Source organism: Panthera tigris, chromosome D4 (genome assembly GCF_018350195.1).
Source record: "Panthera tigris isolate Pti1 chromosome D4, P.tigris_Pti1_mat1.1, whole genome shotgun sequence".
In the NCBI taxonomy this organism is placed as follows: domain Eukaryota; kingdom Metazoa; phylum Chordata; class Mammalia; order Carnivora; family Felidae; genus Panthera; species Panthera tigris.
In genome coordinates this window covers 28,381,347-28,403,760 of record NC_056672.1, presented here as the reverse complement: position 1 = coordinate 28,403,760, position 22,414 = coordinate 28,381,347, and the positions used below count along the sequence as shown (strand labels likewise).

Below are 22,414 nucleotides of genomic sequence, written 5' to 3'. Positions count from 1 at the left end.
ACTTCCTGTGCTCTCTTCTAAGATTTTTATGGTTCCAGGTCTGGTATCCATTCAGGACCTTAATCCATTTTGAGTTTATTTTTGTATATGGTGTAAGTAAGTGTTCCAGTTTCATTCTTTTGCATATTGCTGTCCTGTTTTCCCAACACCATTTGTAAGAGATTCTTTTTCTCATTGCAAGTTCTTGCCTTTGTCAAAGATTAACTGACCATATAATCGTGGGTTTGTTTCTGGACTTTCTATCTTGTTCTGTTGATCTATGTGTCTATTTTTGTGCCAGTACCATACTGTTTTGATTACCATACTGTTTTGATAACTACAGCTTTGTAGTATAACTTGAAATCTGGAGTTGTGATACTTCCAGCTTTAATTTTCCTTTTCAAGATTGGTTTGGCTATTCAAGGTCTTTTGTGGTTCCATACAAATGTTAGGATTGTTCGTTCTAGCTCTGTGAAAAATGCTGTTGGTATTTTGATGGGATTGCATTAAATATGTAGATTGCTTTGTGCAATATGGACATTCAAACAATATTTGTTCTTCTGATCCATGGAATATCTTCCATTTGTTTATGTCATCTTCAATTTCTTTCATCCATGTTTTATAGTTTTCAAAGTAGAGGTCTTTCGTCTCCTGCTTAAGTTTATTCCTAGGTATTTTATTGTTTTTGGTGCAATTGTAAATGAATTTGTTTCCATAATTTCTTTTTCTGATGCTTCATTGTCAGTGTATAGAAATATGACAGATTTCTGTACATTGATTTTGTATCCTGTGAATTTACTGAATTCATCTATCATTTCTCTAGTAATTTTTGGTGGAGTCTTTAGGATTTTATTATGTCATCTGCAAATAGTTAAAGTTTCACTTTTTCCTTACTGATTTATTACTTTTTCTTGTCCGGTTGGTGTGACTAGGACTTCCAGTACTATGTTGAATAAAAGTAGTGAGAGTGAACATCCTTGTCTTGTTCCTGACCTTAAGGGAAAAGCTCTCAGTTTTTCACCATTAAGAATGCTATTAGCTGTGGGTTTTCATACATGACCTTTATTATGTTGAGATATATTCCCTCTAAACCTACTTTGTTGAGGTTTCTTTTTTTTAAATCATGAATAGATTTACTTTGTCAAAGATTTTCCTGCATCTACTGAAATGATCATATGGCTTTTACCCTTTCTCTTCTTGATGTGATGTATCACATTCATTGATTTGTGAATATTGAACCATCTTTGCATCCCAGGATTAAATCCCACTTGACCATGGTGAATGAGTTTTTATGTATTGTTGGATTTGGTTTGCTAGTATTTTGTTGAGGATTTTTGCATATGTTTATAATAGATATTGATCTGTAGTTCTTTTTTTTTATGTGTGTGGTGTCTTTTGTTTTGGTATCAGGGTAATACTGGCCTCATAGAATGAATTTGGAAGTTTTCTTTTCTTTTCTATTTTTGGGATAATTTGAGAAAAATAGGTTTTAACTCTTCTTTCAATGTGCAGTAGAATTCACTGTCTGGTCCTGGACTTTTCTTTGTTGGGAGTTTTTGATTATTGATCCAATTTCATTATTGGTAATTGGTCTGTTCAAATTTTCTATTTCTTTCTGATTCATCTTTGGGAGGTTATGTGTTCCTAGGAATTTATCCATTTCTTCTAGGTTGTTTAGTTTGTTGGCATATAATTTTTTGTAATATTCTCTTACAATCTTTTCTGTTTCTGTGGGATCGGTGGTTATTTCTCCTCTTTCATTTCTGATTTTGTTTATTTGAGCTCTCTCTCTTTCTCTCTGTGATGAGTTTGGCTAAAGGTTTATCAATTTTGTTGATGTTCTTAAATGAACCAGCTCCTGGTTTCATTTATCTATTCTATTTTTTCCTTGTTTTTAGTTTCTATTTTGTTTGTTTCTGCTCTAATCTTTATTTTTTACTTCTTTCTACTGGTTTGGGGTTTTGTTTGTTCTTCTTTTTGTAGATCCTTTAGGTGTAAGGTTAGATTATTTACTTGGAATTTTTCTTCCTTCTTGATGTAGGCCTGTACTGCTGTAAACTTCCATCTTAGAGCAGCTTTTGCTGCATCCCAGAGATTTTGGAATGTTGTATTTTCATTTTCATTTTCTCTATGTATTTTTAAATTTCCTCCTTTATTTCTTGGTTAACCTGTTCATTGTTTAGTAGCATGTTATGTAAACTCCATGTATTTGTGGTCTTTCCAAGTTTTTTTTTTTTTTTGTGATCGATTTCTAGTTTCATAGCATTGTTTTCAGAGAAGATGCATGGTATGACTTTGACCTTTTTGAATTTGTTGAGACATATTTTGTGATCTATTCTGGAGAATATTCTATGTGTACTTGAGAAGAATGTTTATTCTGCTGTTTTAGGATGGAATGTTCTGAATATATCTGTTAAATTCATCTGGTCCAAGGTGTTACTTAATGCCACTATTTCCTTGTTGATTTTTCTCTTTGGATGATCTGTCCATTGATGTAAGTGGGGTGTTAAAGTCCCCTACTATTATTAGATTACTATCAATTAGTTCCTTTATGTTTGTTATTAACTGCTTTAGGTATTTGGGTGCTTCCGTGTGGGGTTCATACACATTTATAATTGTTAATATATTCTTGTTGGATTATTCTGTTTATGATTATATAGTATCCTTCTTTGTCTCTTGTTACAGTCTTTGTTTTAAAGTCTATTTTGTCTGGCTTTCTTTTTATATCCATCTGCATGATAATTGTTTCTCCATCCTTTCACTTTCAATCCGCAGGTGACTTTATGTCTGAAATGAGTCTCTTGCAGGCAGTATATTGAAGGATCTTGTTCTTTTATCCATTCTGTCCCACTATGTCTTTTGATTGGAGTGTTTAGTCCATTTAAATTCAAAGTAATTATTGATAGATGTGTACTTATTAGTATTTTGTTACTTATTTTATGTTTTGTTGTTGCTGTTTTTCTCTGTTCTTTTCTTCCCTTGCTCTCTTCTGTCATGAGTATTTGGCTTTCTTTAGTGATATACTCAGATTCCTTTCTCTTTATTTTTGCTTATCTATTACTGGTTATTAATTTGTAGTTACCTTTATTCGGCATATAGCAGTTCATATTAAATTGATGGTTGCTCAAATTTGAACCCACTCTTGACTCCTCTCCCTCCACACACATTTTAGGTATATGGTGTCATACTTTACACCCTTTTATTTTGTGAATTTCTTAACTGATTTTTTACAGATATACTAATTTTTTACTGCTTTTGTGCTTTCCACTTCTCTTACTTTTAGTAAGTCTTTTACTTTTACTTTTACTTTTACTCTTACTTTTATGGTCTTTCCTTTTCACTCAAAGAGTCACCTTTAACATTTCATGTAAGTCTGGTTTAGTGGTTATGGATTCCTTTAACTTTTGTTTGTCTGGGAAACTTTTTATCTTTCTTCTATTCTGAATGATAGGCTTGCTGGATAGAATATTCTTGACTATAGATTTTTTCCTTTCAGCACTTTGAACATATCATATATCATGGTATTTTTTGTTGATTTTCATTTTACTATTTACTTATCAAGGAGATAAATACATATCATTCCAGAACCTTATCTCCTCTTTGGGGAAAGGAATTAGTGCATTTTCATTGCATCAGCTTAGTTGAGCCATGTTAGGCAGAATTATGCCTCATATTCCAGGAAGCTTTCCTGCCCCAGGGCACAGATTTGAGGTCAGGGCCACATGACCTTACAAACCTTATGCTCATTTGTGGTAGACAGACGCTTATGATATTACAAACCTGCAGGAGAAACTGGCTTTGGGGACCATCTCACTCTGTGCTGCTGCCATTCTAGCCCCCTGCCATCTTGATGACCCAGCTGACTGCCTACAGGCCCCCTCCTTCACTGCAGGCTCCTCTCAGTATTGGTTAAGGGGACAGAGCCTTGTGACAGGCCCATGGCAATGACAGTCTTCATGTGACTGTCATTGCTGTCTGCAGATGTGGAGATATTGCTAACAGTCTGATTTCTGGATACCTCACTGGGGGGTTAATAATAAATAAGCAATAATACATTTGTGCTCACAGTTAATAATAAATAAGCAATAATACATTTGTGCTCAGAAAAAAATCATGTGATTGGGATGTGAAGGAAGAATGACACCAGTTCATATTTTCCTGAGACTGCTAGAGAGTTGTTCTTCATTGAACCTGTATACATCTAAAATAGAGACAAGGAGGAAAAGAGGAAGACTATATGCTTTCTATTCACTTAGACTGGTTTGTACATGGCCACTTGTGGCAAAAAAGTGACATGCCACATGATTCTATTTTAAGAATTGATTACCCACTACAGATCATTATAGACAGTACTAATCTGTTGTTGTTGTTGTTGTTGTTGTTGTTGTTGTTTTTTAAATATTAAAGACAAAGCAAAAACTCTCGTAATGACTTGAGTTCTACCATAGAGAAGTCCTCAGAACAATTTGAATCTGTAGATTCCCAACTAACACATCCAGTGTGGGCTAGGATGGGTGTGTGGGGGAGAACTCTCACACACTGTGTGAAGGTATAAATTGGCTTAGGATTTTTAGAGGGCAATTAGAAGATATCTGCAAAATTTTAATGGGAATACTAATTGATTTAGTATGTTCCCCAAGAATCTAAAGAAGTATCCACACACATGTACAAGGATATTTGTACAACACTTATATTAATCTGAGGACAGGTCAACATCCCCCACCAGATATGTCCCTGTGGTAGAATTCCACATAACCATATAAAAGAACCACATAGATCTACATGTACTGACATAAAGGATGAACGTGCTATATGATTGAGTGAAAGTAAGTGGCATATAAGTTTTAATCTGATATACATGAAAAAAGGAATCACACAGTTTAATTTACTCCTTCCTTAGGCAATGGATTACATAGAAAAAAAGCCTGATAAACATTGTACAGACTATTTTTTTTTTTTTTATTTCCACTAATCCCTCTGCTGCTCCAAGTTAAGCTTTGATGTCCAGAATCCCTTCAAGTTTTTTCAGCTTCTATCCTGTCTGGTGGAGAAGAGCAGCCATCTTCACCTCTCACACCAAACAATCCTGTTCTTGGGCCTCAAAAGGGAAGCCCAGAAGAGTAGTGTTGTCTGTCCATGCAGCCCTATGGAGGCTTGCACCCATATGTGGAAATCAGGACTCATCTCTTAGCCATGCATAAAGTCTGTCTTAGTTTGTGCAAGTGGGCTGTTGGCAGAGTACCATTGGCTAGGGAGCTTATAAAGAACAGACTTTCTTTCTCAAAGTTCTAGAAGCTGAAAGTCTGAGACGAAGGCAGTCATTGAGAGGCAGACAAAACCTGAAGTTCCGTCACCTGGGGAAACACATTTGTGCCGAGTGGCCTGAAGGAAGTGTCTGTCATGGAAATTACATTCCTTTCAGATTTGGACTAAGTGTCCACCCAAATTTACTTAAAGTCTGCAGGTTTTGTTAGTGTTTGAGTTTTCTGGAATTAAATATTGAAAGGCATTTATATAATTGACCACAACTCAAAATTGACAACTGAGCACTTGGAACAGAATTATCCAGCAGCCCTGCTGATTGTGTTGTAAGACACCTACACAAGTGTGTCAGCCATCACGAAGCAGGCACATAAACACCAGTGAACAGTGTACCACAGAAATGGTCTCTGCTTGATGGAAGCATTGGGACAAAACTGAGAATAGATTAATTTGAGGTGAAGTCTCTGAGTCACAGCTACCTTCAACTTTCTTAGGTGGTCAAATTGAGATTTAATTTAAATTGCTAAGGTGTTCTCTTCAGGGTACTTGATCTCTTCTCTGCTGCTCAGCAGGAATTGATTGTCCTGATCATGTACGCTTCATTCCAAATGATGGAATCCAGCAATTTTGCTGTACTTTCTCAGTGAATGAGTCATAAAGAGAAAAGCCGTGTGGCTGGCATTTCCATCTCACTAGACATTGTTTTAGAATAGGGAATAAATTACAAAGAAAGTGATCAAGGATTATAAGACCCCCATCGAGTGGCCAGATGACAGCATTTGCTAAGCCTCATTTGTCTGGCAAATCTATAAAGGTGGTGTGGGAGATACAGGGAATGGAGGGTAGAAGGATTACAGACACCATAGCATAGAATTGTAATCACAATGCTGCCTTCAGAATGCACTGGGATAGGGGTACCTGGGTGGCTCATTCTGTTAAGCATCTGACTCTTGATTTCAGCTCAGGTCATGATCTCGTGAATTTGAATCTCACATCAGGCTCTGTACTTTGTTAGCTTGGAAACTACTTGGAATTCTCTCTCCCTTTCTCTCTGCCTCTACCCCACTCATGGTCTCTCTCTCTCTCAAAGTAAATGAATAAATAAACTTAAAAAATTAAAAAAAAATCTCTAACCTACTTACAACTCACATCAACAAATGTGAATCTAACTATGCACTAGTTGTATAAATGAAGGAAACAGCTTCAAATACCAGATTTCTGAACACTTAACATTTTTTAAAAATTCTAAAATATTCTGAGAAACAAGATTTTACTTGAAGGATTCACTGTCTCCAATAATTTGGTGTCCTGGACCATATAAGTAATCTAAATAAATGGTAAACATTTTAAAGAAAGATTTCCTCAAGATGCATAAACATATTATAAATCCTTGAAAGCCAGCACTATTGTGCAGTTTTTATTTTGTATGGAAAGACTTCGGTCATATAGTTCAGTAGAGATGAGGTCCCTCACAGGAGAGGAGAAAAACGGGCTTTCCAAACAGAAAAGTCAAATACAGAAGAAAAAACAGCTTTTCCCCTGAAGGAATGTCTGTTCCTGGGTCTCCCCTGCTTTTGCTCCTTTCCAGCAGGTGCACACATCTTAGCTTCCCTGGGAGATGGTCTAACACTCCACTTCAGAAACACAGACTAAGGATCTAGGGGAAATTTTTATTGGCTTACAAATAAAATGTGACATCAGTAACGAATGGTTCTTCTACAGCTTTAAATACAAAAAAATGCTATTTAAGTCCTGTGTCAGTTGAGTATTTTATAATAATTTGCAGAAGAAAGTAAGGAAGATCCTGAGCTTCATAGGAGCTCATCCTGAGTTTGGACTGCTCTGTCTGCTAATGGCTGCCCTGTGGTATCAGGCGAACCCAGGCTGCAGGCACTGGTGACCAGAGAAGCTGGAGGTCAGGCTTTCCTTTCCCAGCTGCTTTTCAGAGGGAGGCTTACTGTTGCCTCTTATTTCTACCACATCATCAAACACAGATAGTAGTTTATTTGGAGCACAGCTCTAGGAACAATAGATTCTCGGCTACTTTCTAAAGATTTTTTTTTTTCATAGAAAAGGCAGGTGTCTGCTCAATATCCTGATACACATTTCCAATTTTTACAATGTAACTTTCATTTTTTGACTTGATCTTCACAATTTTGTGCTAACAAAGTTTTTATTGATGTAACTATCATTTGCATAGAGTAAAATCAACAGAGCTTGAATGTATAGGTTGTTAAGTTTTGATAAATGTATAACACCCATGGACCTATATCTTCCACATCAAGGTATAAAAATCCCCATCATTCTAGAAAGTTCCTTTGTGCTCATTTCCAGCCAATACGTCCCCTGTAAGTAACTGCTGTTCTGATATCTATCACCATAGATTAATTTTGCCTGTTTAAATTCCATTTAAGAGACTTCTATAGTATGTTTTTTCTTGTATGTGCTTTCTTTTTCTTGATATAGTATTTTTAAGATTCTTCTGTGTTTTTGCATGTAGAGATAGTTTGTTATTTTTATTTTTATTTTATATTTTAATGTTTATTTATTTATTTATTTTTTGTTTTGAAAGAGAGCCAGAGTGAGTGTGTGAGCGGGGGAGGGGCACAGAGAGAGAGGGAGAGATTGGATCTCAAGCAGGCTCTGTGCTGTCATCATGAAGCCTAATGCCAGGCTTGAACCCACAAACTGTGAGATCATGACCTGAGCCAAAATCAAGAATGGGATGCTTAGCCAACTCAGCCACTAAGGCTCCCTGATAGTTTGTTCTTTTTAATGTTTGAATATGAATGTACTATAGTGTGTTCCTCCATTCTTCTGTGGATGGACACCTCTCCATGTGTTTCTAATTGGGAGCTATTAAGAATAAAGCTGCTGTGAGGCTGGTACAGGACAGCCCACTTACCGGGTGGTGTACCTGAAGTGATGCCACACTATGTCACCCAATAGAACCTGACCCCTGTGGGCTACAAGATCATCCTTGGAAGCCAGGCACACATCCATCCCAGTGCAGTTGATCAAAGCTTTCCCTTCTTATAGTTGCCCGGAGTGGGGCAGTGGGAGATGTGGGCTCTGCCTAACACCCCAAAAAGATGGGGTAGTCTGGGAAAGAGGAGAAATGAGGGTGGCATCCAGGTGGCCTCTGGGCCTGCAGTGACCTTGTCTAGATTTCCCATCACCGTTTGTTCCCCAAGTCCCACAGACCTGCACAGGGTTCCCCTTTCATAAAGGATTTGGAAGTGGCCACTGCGGAGAACATCCTGTCGTATGGAGGTTTCCTGAATGTTTGTGGCAGGTAATGAGGCAGAAGGGGATAAGGGTGACAGTCCCTCCCCCACCACTAGGTACATCCTAGTGCACAGGACTAAAAGGAGGTTTGGCTGTACGTCTGATCAAATACAGGCTTTGATCATGCAGAGTCTCTTGTCCCAGGGCTGAGGGCACAGGCTCAGGGACCATGAACATGGCTGGGGCTGTCCCTCTGTAGCTGGGAACCACCCACCCCCAGATGGATGCCAAGGAGCAAGGGTAGAAGAGGTGCTCTGTCCTCTCCTTTCCCTCCCAAGGCCCCACCTTCCCACTGGGCACCCTGAGAAAAGGGACAGCCTGTGCATGTCCTCGGCAAGCTGGCAGGTAGAAAAGATGAGCACCTGTGGGGAGGCATAAAGAGAAAGAATGGCAGCATCAGTGGCCATCGGTGGCTCCAAATGGGCCCTTTGGTGGAAAAAGACACTCAAGCAGCTTTAGAAAAAATAAAGTCAACCTCTAAATTATTCACTGACTTTAAAGAAATGCCAATGACCAATATGAAATTATAACAGAATGCACTAATAATCAAAGATGGGAACCTCAAAAATGTTGCGTTAAGTGGAAGAAGCCAGGTACAAAAGAAAACAGACCATATGAGTCCATTTATATAGAATTCTAATAATGGCAAAACCATAGTGACAGAAGGCAAATCTGTGATTGCCAGGGGCCAGGCTTGCGGTTTGTGGCTGGGTGACAAGGGACAGGAGGGAACTCTGTGGAGGGATGGATGTGGTGTCTATATCACTGGACACATTTGTTAAAACTCATCAAATGCTACATTAAAATTTGGTGAATTTTACTCTTTGTACATAATATTTCAGTAAAGTTGACATTGAAAAAGAAAAGATTTTTAATTTAGGCAAACTCATTATTTTAGACATTTTAACCCTTTGAAAAGATTTGACTCCTAGTCCAAGTCCTTCCTGTTATATTCTGTAGTTTATGAATGTGGATATGGAGGTCCAGAGAGAGAAGACGTGACTTAAAATCACATGTCCTGCTGGTGGTCAAGCCACATCTGGATTCCCCAGACCTTGTGTCTTATTAGCCTTTCTCTTCTGCCATCCTTCCCTTCACATGTAAACTGTGAGCATGTCATGTCTCACATTGTCACCCGAACAAGTTACAGGCACCATAAAATATCTGGCAGATACATAGTCCTTAATGTTTGACGTATAGTAGAGGAGGAAGATAGTATTATTATATAGTATTATTTCCATTTTTCTATTGGAAGAGTAGAAGCACAGAGAGCTCAACTTACATGCCTGAGGGCACAGAAGTTAGTCACACTCGGTTTTCAATTGTACAATGGATAAGTAATTCTTACCTCATATGGTTGTTGCAAGGAGTGAATTAAATTAAATCAACCCTGTATGTGGAGTGCCTGGTGCATGAGTTCTCAATATACCATAAATGATGTTAACAGCAACATTTACGGTAATAAACATGATAATTATGAACACTATGGTGGACGTAATAATACTTGGATTTTATGATAGTAAAGTTGAAATTAGAACACTTTCCAAAGATATGCAAATGAACTGGTTTACAAGTTGTGAGGAAATGGACATTCTCAATTACTACAGTTGGGAGTGCACATTGGAATAAATACTTTCAGCAAGTAGTTCCATTTTAAAATTGTTTTTAAATGATATTTGTGCACATCTACAAAGATACATGTGCAAGATATTCATTATAGTGTTGCAAAGGAAGAACAAAGATGATCTAAATGCTCATCAGGAGGTGAAAAGGAGAATGTTAAAGGAATGCTCTCTGTATTGAGCTGATGGAGAGAGAGCATGGACCAGGAAGGATGTCCATGCTATAGTACTGGATCTGAAATGGAAGAGTTTGTAGAATTGATACCATTTATGATCCTAGACATTTTGCTAATTCCTTCAGTTGTGGGTGGGAGATGGATTCTGTACCCATTATGTTCAAAAGAACATTTTTCCCCCTGAGAAAGAACTCTAAGGTGGTGATGGCGTTTGACTAAACCTTCAAGGACTGAGGGGCACATGGCTGGTTGTTGGTGGAGCATGCGACTCTTGATCTTGGGGTTGAGTGGGAGCCCCATGTTGGGTGTAGAGATTCCTTAAAAATAAAATCTTAAAAAGGACCTCAAAGCCTGCACCAAATGCTACTGCCTGTCCTCTAGGATCAGAATATCAGCCCCTGTTTTCTCTGTGAACACAGAGGGACCTGCAAAAGGTGAATAGTGAGGTCGCCACAGGGACTCACTGGGTGGGTGAGGGTGTCAAGGAGTCCCTTCACTTGAAAATTAAGACCACACAGCAGGTAACAAATGAATGGGCTAGAGCTGAACCAGGTGGCAGACACTGGGTCCTGTGGCACATTTGATCCACGAGGGAGGGCACTGCATAGCCTTGGTTGGAATGTCTTCTATTTCACGTGGTTCAGGACTTCTCTTTTTTTGATAAAATCTGGAGCCTTTCTCAGGCTCCCCCTATCTCCCTATCAGGGGGATGGGATGGCTACATTGAAACCTGGGGACCCACAAAGTGAGAAACTGCCAAAATTTTAGGTCAATGCTGCGGAAAGAAAGTGTAGAGCTATATATTATCTAAAGGGAATGTTTGCCTGCTGCTCCACTGGATGCAAGCTCCCCCAGTACAGGGAATGTGTCAGTGTTTGTTCTTCTTTGATTCCTTAGTGCAGGGCTAGACATAAAAGGGACTCAATAAGGATTCATAGAATGAATGAATGGCAAAACATCATTTCCTGCACCCAGTCATTGTACTGTCATTATCCTGAGCTCCTGCCCTTCCTTCTCCAACACTTTACGCAATATCCCCAGGAGGAACAGAGTGCAGGTCATTTGCAAAGGAAGAGACGGAGAGGACCCCCAGTCCTGCAGATCTGGCTAGAGAGCTATTGGTAAGAGCAAGGGCCAGTTGTTTATGTCACTCTGAGGTCAGGCCTGGCACTCTTGACCCCTGCTGTGTAAATTAAGTCTCAACTCCTCAAGATCCTTGTCTCACACCTACCACTTTTCCTGGGATGGAATGGAAACATGTTTTACAATTCTGTCACCTTTTTGGGGGGATTTCAAATCCATTTACAGGTTCAGGTGAGCACTGAGGTCATAATGAGATAAAACACGGAACTCCCCAGAGCCAGGCTCTCCACTTGGACTTTGATGCTTGCTCACGTGGCATCAGGCTGAAAGGAGAAGACAGGTGAGCCATGCTGGCGCCCTCAGCTGGACCTCCACATTTTCCTGTCCCACCAGCTTCCAGAGGGGTGATTGGATATTTCTTGGCCTAATTTTAGATGTGGGGCACATTTGGTATAAAAAGAGGCCATACTGTCTCCAGTGCATTTGTATCACATTCCAAGAAACAAGGAAGGCCATTCTTTGGAGCAGCCCCTGCCACCCAGCCTCTTGTCTGGCTGTTGCCTAGGCGTGCAGGTGTTCATACAGTGGCTGCTTAGTCCCCCTGTACAATCTTATGGAGCTGGGTTATAAGGACAACTGTAAAACCCATGTATCAGCACGTGTACTTAGAGATCTTGAATGACTGTGTTGAAGTCCATGGTACATTAAAAATTTTTATGCTTCTGGGATTATGTGGGGCCTGAACTTCTCCACTGGCATGGGTCTGTTCATGCCAGCTCGCTCCTGCCTCTGTGTCTGCCTCCATTGAGTGGGAGTTTGAGGAGTTGGATGCTCCAAATTGCTGGCAGCATCTGTATCTGGAAATTGGTGATGAGTCCCATGACTATCCTCATAGAGTGGCCATGTTTCCAGAACACAGAAATTGAAACATATGCAGAGATGTAAGTGCATATGATCACAGTCGCGTTAAGCTGCAAAATTCTGAAAATGATTATATTTATGGCAGATTAGTTGACATAGAAGAGGTGCGAAGGACTTACATCTCCACATAGAGTTCACTTCCTAATACAGGATCCACTTCTGGCTCATGGTTTGGTAGCACTAAAGCAGTTGTCATGCTAAACTGAGTTGTGCAGAAGGAATTGGTGAAAGGTGCATGGTACTGGCCAAAAAAGGAAAAACCGAGAGACAGAGTTTACATGGTGCAGTAGTAGGGAGACCCTGGGCTTTCCTCATCCCCAAACATAGCTATATTGAGGTCAGATCCCATGGAACACCCAGGGAATATATCTGTGGAGCAGCAGAAGGATCTCCACAGTTGGAGGGAGACAGTGTGGCAGATGCAAGGTGTGTGGATGTGCATTGGGGGAGAGAAAAACAGCGGTGCCGTGGAGGGAGGGAAGCCTTTCTGTGGAGAGACAAAAGGGAGAGAAAGAGAAGAGTTGAGAAAGTGTGGCACCAAGTTTGCACAAGAGGAAAATCTCTCTGGGCCATAGAATGGGGAGCAAGAAGTACCGAGTGTCTGCAGGGTTTTTTTTTGTGTTGTTTTGTTTTTGTTTGTTGTTTTTTGTGTTTTTCACACAGCATTTGGAGCTCAAACTCTGAGGTTTTGGAGCATGACTTTCTCTGGAGGGGATTGTGGCATGCGCTCCTGGGGAGGAGGGAGCCAGCCCTGGAGTGTAGAAATCTAGAAATCTAGAAATCTAGAAATCTCCAGGGTGCACTGGGAGAGAACAGTCCCCTTCCTGGGGTGCTTTTAGAAGAGGGGTTATTGCCTCCCAGGGACAAAAGACCCCGCAGGCGCCAGCCAAAGGACTTTCATCAGCACCCAGAGGGAATACAACCTTTGCTGCTTTCAGCAGTGCTACACCATAGTTTCTGCACACTGTGCAGGCATGGGGACAGCGTGGAGAGGCTCTACTCTGGAAGAGGGGAGTGGATCCACACCATGCCAAGTTCTTTAAGACTTCAGGTTTTGAATTCCAGCTGTGGGCCCAAGAAAAAATGCAGGAGAGTTGTGGTCTGTGAGGGCTGCCTGAATAGCTGGGGGGTGGGTGTCAAGATCCCTGGTCCTGGGAGGAGAGATTGGGGTGGTGCCATTTCCCCCCCAATATCAGCATGGTGGAACTTCAGAGAGCGACACGGAGGCCCCCAAGGCAGGCAGGAACCCCCAGTGCAGGGAGGATCTGCTTACACCAAACCCTGCCCCCCACCCCGTGCCTGGCAACTGCTTAGTTACTGGGGCAAGACTGCTCTGAGCGGAGGCAGCAACACAGCGGATCTCTCCTCCAGACCAGCACAGCCAGCACCGCGCATGCCCCAAGTATGCAGAAAATCAAGTGTCTCAAAATGATACCTGCACTTCTGGTGGAAATAGGACCAGGCTTACTTTTTATTCTTTTTTTTTTTTTTTTCCTTTGGAATCTGGCAAATAGTTTCTTTCTTTCTTTCTTTTTTAATTTTTTTAATGTTTATTTATTTTTGACAGAGAGAGAGAGACAGAGCATGAGCAGGGGAGGGGCAGAAAGAGAGGGAGACACAGAATCTGAAGCAGGCTCCAGGCTCTTAGCTGTCAGCACAGGGCTGATGCGGGGCTCGAACTCACAATCCGCGAGATCATGAGCTGAGCCGAAGTCCGATGTTCAACTGACTGAGCCACCCAGGCACCCCAGGCAAATAGTTTCTTGTTTGGTTTTTTCATTTCCTTTTCTCTCTCTCTCTTTTTTTTTTTTTTTTTTTTTGATCAGCTTTTTTATTCTTTTCTTTTTCTTTCTTTTTTCTCTTCTCCTTTTTCTTCCGCTTCCCCTCCCTCCCTCCTCCTCCTTCTCCTCCTTCTTCTTTTCCCTTTATTTTTCTTTGCAATCAGCTTTATAGTTTTTTGATTCTTTGCTTGGTATTTTTTGTTCTCTTTCCTTTTCTTGTTTTTGGGCATCAGGCTCCCTCCCCCCTCTTTTTTCCAGGCTTACTTCGACAAACAAATCAAAACACACCTATTAAAGGTCCAAACACTCTCCACTGCAAGCAAGGAAGAGCTCTGCAGAGGACTGACCAGTGGGATAGAGCAGCAAAAACACAACAGCAGAGTGCACACAGCATATGCCAGAAACACTTCCTGAAGTGCCAGGCCCTGGACAGTGTATGACCCCTTTTTTAAAAATTTTTTTTAACGTTTATTTATTTTTGAGACAGAGAGAGACAGAGCATGAACAGGGGAGGGGCAGAGAGAGAGGGAGACACAGAATCTGAAACAGGCTCCAGGCTCGGAGCTGTCAGCACAGAGCCCGACGCGGGGCTGGAACCCACAGACCGTGAGATCATGACCTGAGCCGAAGTCGGAAGCTTAACCGACCAAGCCACCCAGGCGCCCCTATGACCCCTTTTTAATACAGCATTACTTCCAGGTGCAGGAAGCATCAAGAGTTTTTAAAACACGCAAGAGACAGAAACTTAGCCAAAATGGCAAGATGGAGGTATTGTCCCTGAAAGACAACCGAGAGATGTTGTTTAAAGAAACAGGCTTCAGTGTGAAGTTGTAGTCAGAAGATGTGAAGTCCTGTTACGCAGTACAGTTACTGCAACTGGAAATTATCAATAGCGGTGAAACCAGAGCAATACCTCATTGTCATTATACTACCTGGCCAGATTTTGGAGTCTCTTAATCAACAGCCTCATCTCTCAATTTCATATTTAAAGTGAGAGAATGTGGTTCCTTGAATCCTGAACACGAGCCTGCAGTAATCCACTGTGGTGCAGGCGCTGGGCGGTCAGGCACCTTTTCTCTGGTAGATGCTTGTCTTGTTCTGATGGAAAAAGGAGATGATGTTACAGAAATAATTGTCACTAAATGTGAGAAAATATTCAGTGGGACTTATTCAGCCACCAGATCAACTCAGATTTCCATATGTGACTATCATAGAAGGAGCAAAATTTATAAAGGGAGATTCAAATGTACAGAAACGGTAGAAAGAACTTTCTAAGGAAGACATGTCCTGCTTTTGATCATTCACCGATCAAAATAATGACTGAAAAATACAGAGGGAATAGGATAGGCCTAGAAGAAAAACTGACAGGTAACAGGTATACAGGACTAAACTCTAAAATGCAGGATACTACAGAGGAGAACAGCATGAGTGTTCCACAGAAACACAGTCAAGAGGAACAAAAAACTAACATGGCTCCAAAGATGCAGCAGATGAAACAGAGGCTAATGAGACCGAATGTAAAGGAAAAATTTTTCCCAATTTTAAAAAGAAAAACAAAGAAACAGAAGTTTTCCCTAAAAATATATTTGAAGGAAAATTCTCCCTACTTGGAGAAAATTCTCCTTACTCTACTTACTTGGACATGGTCAGGCCAAGATGGATAGACACTTAAATGGTCATTACTTGAGTATATTCTGCAGCTATAAATTTTGAACGATTGATGTGCAAAGACCAGAAACAGACTCCGGAACCTACCTGTAGATTGCCTCCCATTTGCCTGTTTTCAAAGTAAACTTTACATCCAGGGAATGAAGAACACCACCAGCAGAAGACTTTGCAGAGCCCTCTAAGTGGATGTACTCGTAAGTTTTTTAATGTGTGTATGAAATGTAGAAAGATGTAAAAGAAATAAATCAGGAGAGACTACTTTGTACTGTATTGCTATTCCTACTGTATTTTTATACTTTTGGGCAGCATTAAGTACTTTTATTAAACAGAAAAAACATTTTTGAGCCTCTAGTCATTTCAATGCAATGTACTTTTGTAATCACATAAGAACTTCAGCCTTGGGGCACCTGGTGGTTCAGCTGGTTAAACGTCTAACTCTTGATTTCAGCTCAGGTCATGATCTCATAGTTTGTGGGTTTGAGCCCCATGTCGGGCTCTGCACTGGCAGCATGGAGCCTACTTGGGAGTTTCTCTCTTTCCCTCTCTTTCTGCCCCTCCCCCACTCACGTTCCCTCTCTCTCTCAAAATAAATGAATGAACTTAAAAAAATAAAAAGAACTTCAGCCTCAAGTATGTTTGAGGAAGAAGAGCTTCTGTTTCCTCAGAGATCTTAAAATGAAATTTTTAATGAATCGATTTTTAAAAAATCATATGGGGTTGTCAGCACATTTCAGTAGGAAAAGAATGCTCTTTTCAACAAATAATGCTGGGGAAATCGAATATCCACATACCAAAGAATGAAGTTGGACCCCCTACTTTGCACCACTGCAGAAATTGATACAAAATCGACCAAAGACCCAAATGTAAGAGGGAAAATGATAAAAAACTATGACAAAGACATAGAGGATGAGCTTCATGATTTTGGATTTAGTATTAATTTTTTGGACATCACTCAAAAGCACAGACAACCAAAGAAAAAATAGAGAAGTTGTACTTCATCAAAATTAAAAACTTTTGTGCATCCAGGGACACTACCAACTTGATGAAAAAGGGAATTCACAGACTTTGAGACTATCCTTGCAAATGATAGCAGACTGGAGCCCTGTCCAATGCTGATAGAAGTACCAAAGGGTGCATCCACTGTGGAACACAGGAAAAAAAATGAAACACAGAGTTATCCGATCCAGGAAAGCTACTTCTGGATTTATACCCCAAAGAATTCAACACATGAACTCAAACGTTTGTACCACAACATTGACAGCACGTTATTCAAAATAGCCAGATGTGGAAATAACCCCTGTGTCCACGCAGCAATGACTAGAGAAACTAAACAGGGCACATTCACATAATGGAATATTACTCACCTCGAAAATAAAAGAAATTTAGACACGTGACAACATGGATGAACGCTGAAGATATTGTGTTAAGTGAAGAACTCAGGCAAGGACAAATAGTACAAGATTCCACTTAAGTGTGAGGTACATGTTTCGAGTTCATCGAGATGGAAAATGCCATGGGGGTACCAGGGACTGGTGAATGGAGAGTTATTGTTTAACTGGTACACTTTCGGTTTGGTGAGATAAAAAAGATCTAAAGATGGATGGTGGGGATGGTTGCACAGCAATGTGAGTGTACATGATGCCATTGAAATGTACACTTGAAAATAATTAAAATGGATATTTTAATGTTATGTACATATTACCCCAGTAAAAAAATATGCATGATTATACTTCTAAAAGGTTTGTTAATTTAATCTTAAACGGAAATTAGATTACTAATCCACATAAACTATGACTCAATTTTTATCAGAAGAATTCAAAATTTGCACAGAGAAAAAAGTGATGTGGGAAGGGAAGGGAGGTCATGATGATTCTTTTTCTTATGGGTATTTTATATAATAAATCTATCTTTTAAGTAATAAAAAAGGACAAACATGTATGTTTCTGGCTTTGTTCCTTAAATTCCTAATTATATAAATTAATATTTATTGTATATATTTTCCCTCCATCTAAAACGTTTTCACAGATTGTCATTTAAATCTTGACATTAATCAAAATGTGTCCACATAGTACTATATCAACGATGGGTAGAACTGTTTTTGTGTGATTGTAAAAATTCATATCTAATAAATAAAGCCTTGCTATCTAAAAAAAAATTTTTTTTGAATGTAATTAATGCCACTGAGTATATGCTTGCAAATATTACAAGGATAAATGTTATGTATATTTCTTCACAATAAAATTGTAAAAAATAAATAAATCCTGACATTAATTGTAAATTAGAGTAAAAATCATTGAAGTCGAAGTCATTAAAGCAAAGTTCTTAAATTAAATCTTTGAAAAAATACATTGGATACTGAGGAACATAACACAGAGAGTTGGGAGGAAAAAGCAGTTTCTACATTCTGCCTTTCCTCCTTTTATTAAGCAGATTTTTCTGTAAATAACTTGTTTCTGTCGGTTTTGAGAAAGGCTTGAGAGGGAAGAATCCGTGACTGGGCGAGGCAGGACAGAAGCATAACAAAATGCCACGCCTTTCTTGGACACCCCTTCTGCCCAACCACTTTCCTTCCGAAGATTAGGTCTTGCCCTGGCGTCCTGTATTTTGGGGACTTCCACTTCACTCCAGATTCTTCCATAACCCAGAGGCATTCATCCTGAGACATTGATAACATCTCCCCCTGGTGGGCGCTGCATTCCTCTCCCTGCCCCACCTTTGCGTGGAATAAACAGAAACCACTAGACTAGATTATCCTGTTCTCAGCCTTCCTAGAGATCTTCATCCCAAACTGTAGGACTAAAGGACACGCAGAGTGACGCTGAAAACCCACTTGGGACTTCTTGCAAGCTTCTTTTCGGTGAACCACCGGCAGATCCCATGAATTCGGGGTAACTAGTAAATCCGGTCCCCAGGGAGGCTCTGGATCCTCTGTTCCACCGCCTCAGCGCTGTCCTTGGTCCCCCAGCTCGACTCCCCTGAGTGCCCTGAGGCCGGCTCAGGCTGCTCTGGGACCAGGTGGAATCCAGTATGTTGGTCCTTTGATCTGAATTCCAGGGCACAGAGGCCCCGCCCACAGGCCAGCTCAGCCAATCGTGGCGAAGGAATGTGGTGGAGGCGGGGCCAGCAGGGTAGAATTCCGGGCGTTAAATGGGAGGTTTAGGACCCACCATCAGGCTGTGAGACCCTCGGATCTGCGCCTCTGATTGTGCCTGTCCAGTTGCAGCTGCCACAGGTGATCTTCCCACGCCGGGCCTGAGCAGAGGGGCCACTCTGGGAACCAGCATGGCGGTCAGCCTTGGGGGTCGGGGGCTCGGGGGCTCCCAGGAGGCACTGTCCTCTGGACTGGCACTACCAGACGCGGTAGCCTTATCCCCACACGACTGGCTGCGGGGCCCACCCCTCCCTGCGTCAAGATCCAAGTACCCTGAAAGCTGCGGGAAGGTGACAGGTGGGGAGGAGGGCAGCAGGCCCCCAGAACATCCCAAACCCTCAGCCTTCCTCCACAGCCCTCTGTAAGACACTTGGGAGGATAAATGCAGTTCCACTTTAGAGGCTCTAACATCTCAGAAGAAAAGAGTATGGCTTTTTAGATGGTTTGGTCTAATAGGAAACTCATTTCTTTTTGCTGCCTAGGTTTTTGAAACATGCATCCTTCACTCTTCCTGGCCGCCCTTTGCCTGGGAATAGCTTCAGCTGCTCCACAAGTCGATCCAAATTTAGATGCACAATGGTTCCAGTGGAAAGCGGCACATGGGAAAATATATAATGTGGTTGGTAACATCTAACCTGTCCAGGGGGACCAACAGAGGACAATCTGTGCTGGTGGCAGTTCGTAGCAGAAAGTAGCTTCTTGAGGCCGCTCTTACAAAGGCAGTAAGCAGGGCCCCGTGACTGCGCACAATGTGGGCATATGTCCTGCTGTGTGGTTGCTGGAGAACAGCTCCCAGAAGCATCAGGCCATCCCTGGCTGTGGGTTCTCCCCCTTTCTGTCAGCACATTTACTTGGCACAGGTGAGCCGATTTTAAAAAGACATAAAGATGGTAAGTTATATGTTTGCCTTTAGGATGAAGAAGGATGGAGGAGAGCAGTGTGGGAGACGAATCTGAAGATGATTGAAGAGCACAATCGGGAATACAATCAAGGGAAACACAGCTTCACAATGGCAATGAATAGCTTTGGTGACATGGTGAGTGTGGCATGGATTGCTGTACGTTTTGTTCTTTCTCTTTTCAGTACTTTGCCAAAAAAATCTCATGCTTGTCAACATTGTTCTTTCTTTTCCTAGAAGACCAATGACGAATTCAGGCACACAATGAATGGTCTTAAAATCCAGAAGGGTAAGAATGGAAAAGTGTTTCAAATACCTTCGTTTGTTGGTATCTCTGTACCTGTGGACAGGAGAGAGATGGGCGATGTAAGTCCTATGAAGAATTGGGGGTAACAACTGATCAGGTCTCTCGTCAACAGTGAAGCCAGAAAGAAAGTGGCCCCTGCTATGGCACACTGTGGTGCAGTATGCAGTTTGCTGTTTTGTTTTTTTTAAAATTTTTTTTTCAACGTTTTTTATTTATTTTTGGGACAGAGAGAGACAGAGCATGAACGGGGGAGGGTCAGAGAGAGAGGGAGACACAGAACCGGAAACAGGCTCCAGGCTCTGAGCCATCAGCCCAGAGCCTGACGCGGGGCTCGAACTCACGGAGCGCGAGATCGTGACCTGGCTGAAGTCGGACGCTTAACCGACTGCGCCACCCAGGCGCCCCTGCAGTTTGCTGTTTTAAAAGAGTTCTCAGATCAATGGGTTGTCAAAGTCTTGCTATTTGGTTTGTAGACTGAGAGTTTTAGAGGGTCAGCATGGTTCTTCTTGGGCTTTTAGTGCAACGGGTGCCCTTGCAGGACAGAAGTTCCAGAAAACTGGCAAACGTGTTGCAATGAGTGAGCCAGGAAAAAGGCATTTTACAAATAGATGATGTGGCACCACTTTTGTAAAAGTAAAAAAAAAAAAAAAAAAAGCACATAATTAAGTACATGCATAGATAAAGAAAAAGGATAATTAATAGTTTCTTGGAGGGGTGCAGGTAGAATAAAAGAAAGGGATCCTTACTTTATCTCTGCTGCTTGACTCTTAAAACTATGAGAATGTATTCACATATAAGTTGTGTACATCATTTATTAATTCAGTTGGGCAGCAGATTTTATGATGTGCCTACCCTGTGCCAGGTCCTGTCCGAGTGCTGAGGACGGAGAGGTGAACAAAACAAAGATTCATGATCTGATTCATGATAGATTCAGTGCTGCTGTGTGGAGAGACACAATAGCAGCCTGAACAAACATAATGGAACACTATGCCAGATGGCGGCCATGCTATGGGAAAAACAAATCGGGGAACGGGAGAGCAGTACCAGGACAGGTTGTGTTAATTTTAATTCTGGGCAAAGACACACTTCTTGGAGAGGGTAACATTGCAGCCAAGATCAGATGGAGGGGTGAAGCCTTGTATACATCTTGACAGGGAAGCAACAGAAAATACATAAAAAGGGCATTTAAACTAAAAGAATGTTTCTAAACATTAAAAAATACTATATACAAGATATCAAGCATCCTTTTCTAGGATCTCACTCTCGCCACCTCTAGGAATGGTCTGACTCACATTGGAGAGGTGGGCAGGAAAAGATAAGGGGGGCTGCCCCCCTCCCTGGTGAATGGCTGACCCCACCTGAGACTGTTTTCTGGCCTGTTCCCCAACAAAAGAGCTTCTCAAGCACCAGAAGGCTTTTTGTTTGCAAATGCAGCTCATGTCCCTGGAAGCTTCATTTGTCCTGCAAGTTAGGTTGACACCCAGGGCAGTGTGATGATCATGTGACAAAGGATCCCAGACTTCCTGGGACAATGTGGATGGTGGTCCAGGAAGTACAGGCCAGGACTACCCTCCTGCGCTTGAGTGACCAAAGGAGAGCCAAGCTGCCCCAGGAGACCTGACTCTGGGGGCCAGCCCTGTAGCAAGAGGACTTGTTGTCAGAAGTCAGGACGTCAGTGACAAAAGGCCATCAGTATCCCTAGTATGAGGAGGGGTCTGGTGCCACAACCAAGACCTCCATGGTCTCCCGGGTCTCCCCCCATCTCTTTCTCATGCTCTTTTCTCCCTCACAGGGAAAAACAGGGGACACTTGATGTCATCGAGTGAAAGTGGCACTGAAGAGTAAAGAACATGTGAATAATCACAAGTTAAATAAAAAGAGAAGGAAGCAAAACATGTTTGGAGTGCATGTTTGTGTGTGAGGGAATGCTTCTCTGTCAGGTGTCCCTTGTCTCTGGTGTGGGACCCTGGCTGGGGCCTCACTGACATGACAGATGACTGGCAAGGGAGGGAAATGGTAGCAAACCTTCTGGAGTTCCCTTTTCTGCTTGGCAAATCCTTAATCCACTGCTCTGGTGACACCTCTGGTAAGCCATGTGGGTTTCTTAAACTTCTCTTACCTTGGCCTGCTGATTTCCCTGGGAGCCCAGCATCCTGTTGAGCTTGTGGACTCCGGAGATCTAGGTGGACACTGTGGGGGTATAACACAACCTTGCGGCCCTGATGGGTGGCCGAGAACCACTGTGACTGTGGGGATATAACATGGTCTTGCATCCCCG

General features: G+C 41.5%; 1 protein-coding gene and 1 pseudogene across 2 annotated transcripts; both read left to right on the top strand.

The window, feature by feature from the left end:
- LOC102952559 overlaps positions 1-15,409 on the top strand; it is a 28,101-nt pseudogene extending 12,692 nt beyond the window's left edge.
- A 3,497-nt stretch (positions 15,410-18,906) lies between these two features.
- LOC102969869 (procathepsin L-like) lies at positions 18,907-22,022 on the top strand. Of its 2 annotated transcripts, none has more exons than XM_015540622.2 (5): positions 18,907-19,012; positions 19,414-19,550; positions 19,845-19,967; positions 20,070-20,118; positions 21,929-22,022. In XM_015540622.2, the coding sequence occupies exons 2-5, from the start codon at positions 19,425-19,427 to the stop codon at positions 21,979-21,981; spliced, it is 351 nt and encodes a 116-aa protein (XP_015396108.2). In that variant the 5' UTR covers positions 18,907-19,012; positions 19,414-19,424; the 3' UTR covers positions 21,982-22,022. The 2 variants fall into 2 exon arrangements, with proteins under 2 accessions (XP_015396108.2, XP_015396107.2); XM_015540621.2 differs by having other exon boundaries at positions 20,067-20,118.
- Positions 22,023-22,414: the final 392 nt, after the last annotated feature.

Bases quoted from the DNA above. Each gene is read 5' to 3' on its own strand.
- LOC102969869 (XM_015540621.2), top strand. From the start codon at position 19,425: ATGCATCCTTCACTCTTCCTGGCCGCCCTTTGCCTGGGAATAGCTTCA. The intron at 19,551-19,844 runs GTTGGTAACATC...GTTTGCCTTTAG, and splicing joins ATGGGAAAATATATAATGTG to GATGAAGAAGGATGGAGGAG. The intron at 20,119-21,928 runs GTAAGAATGGAA...TCTCCCTCACAG, and splicing joins TGGTCTTAAAATCCAGAAGG to GGAAAAACAGGGGACACTTG.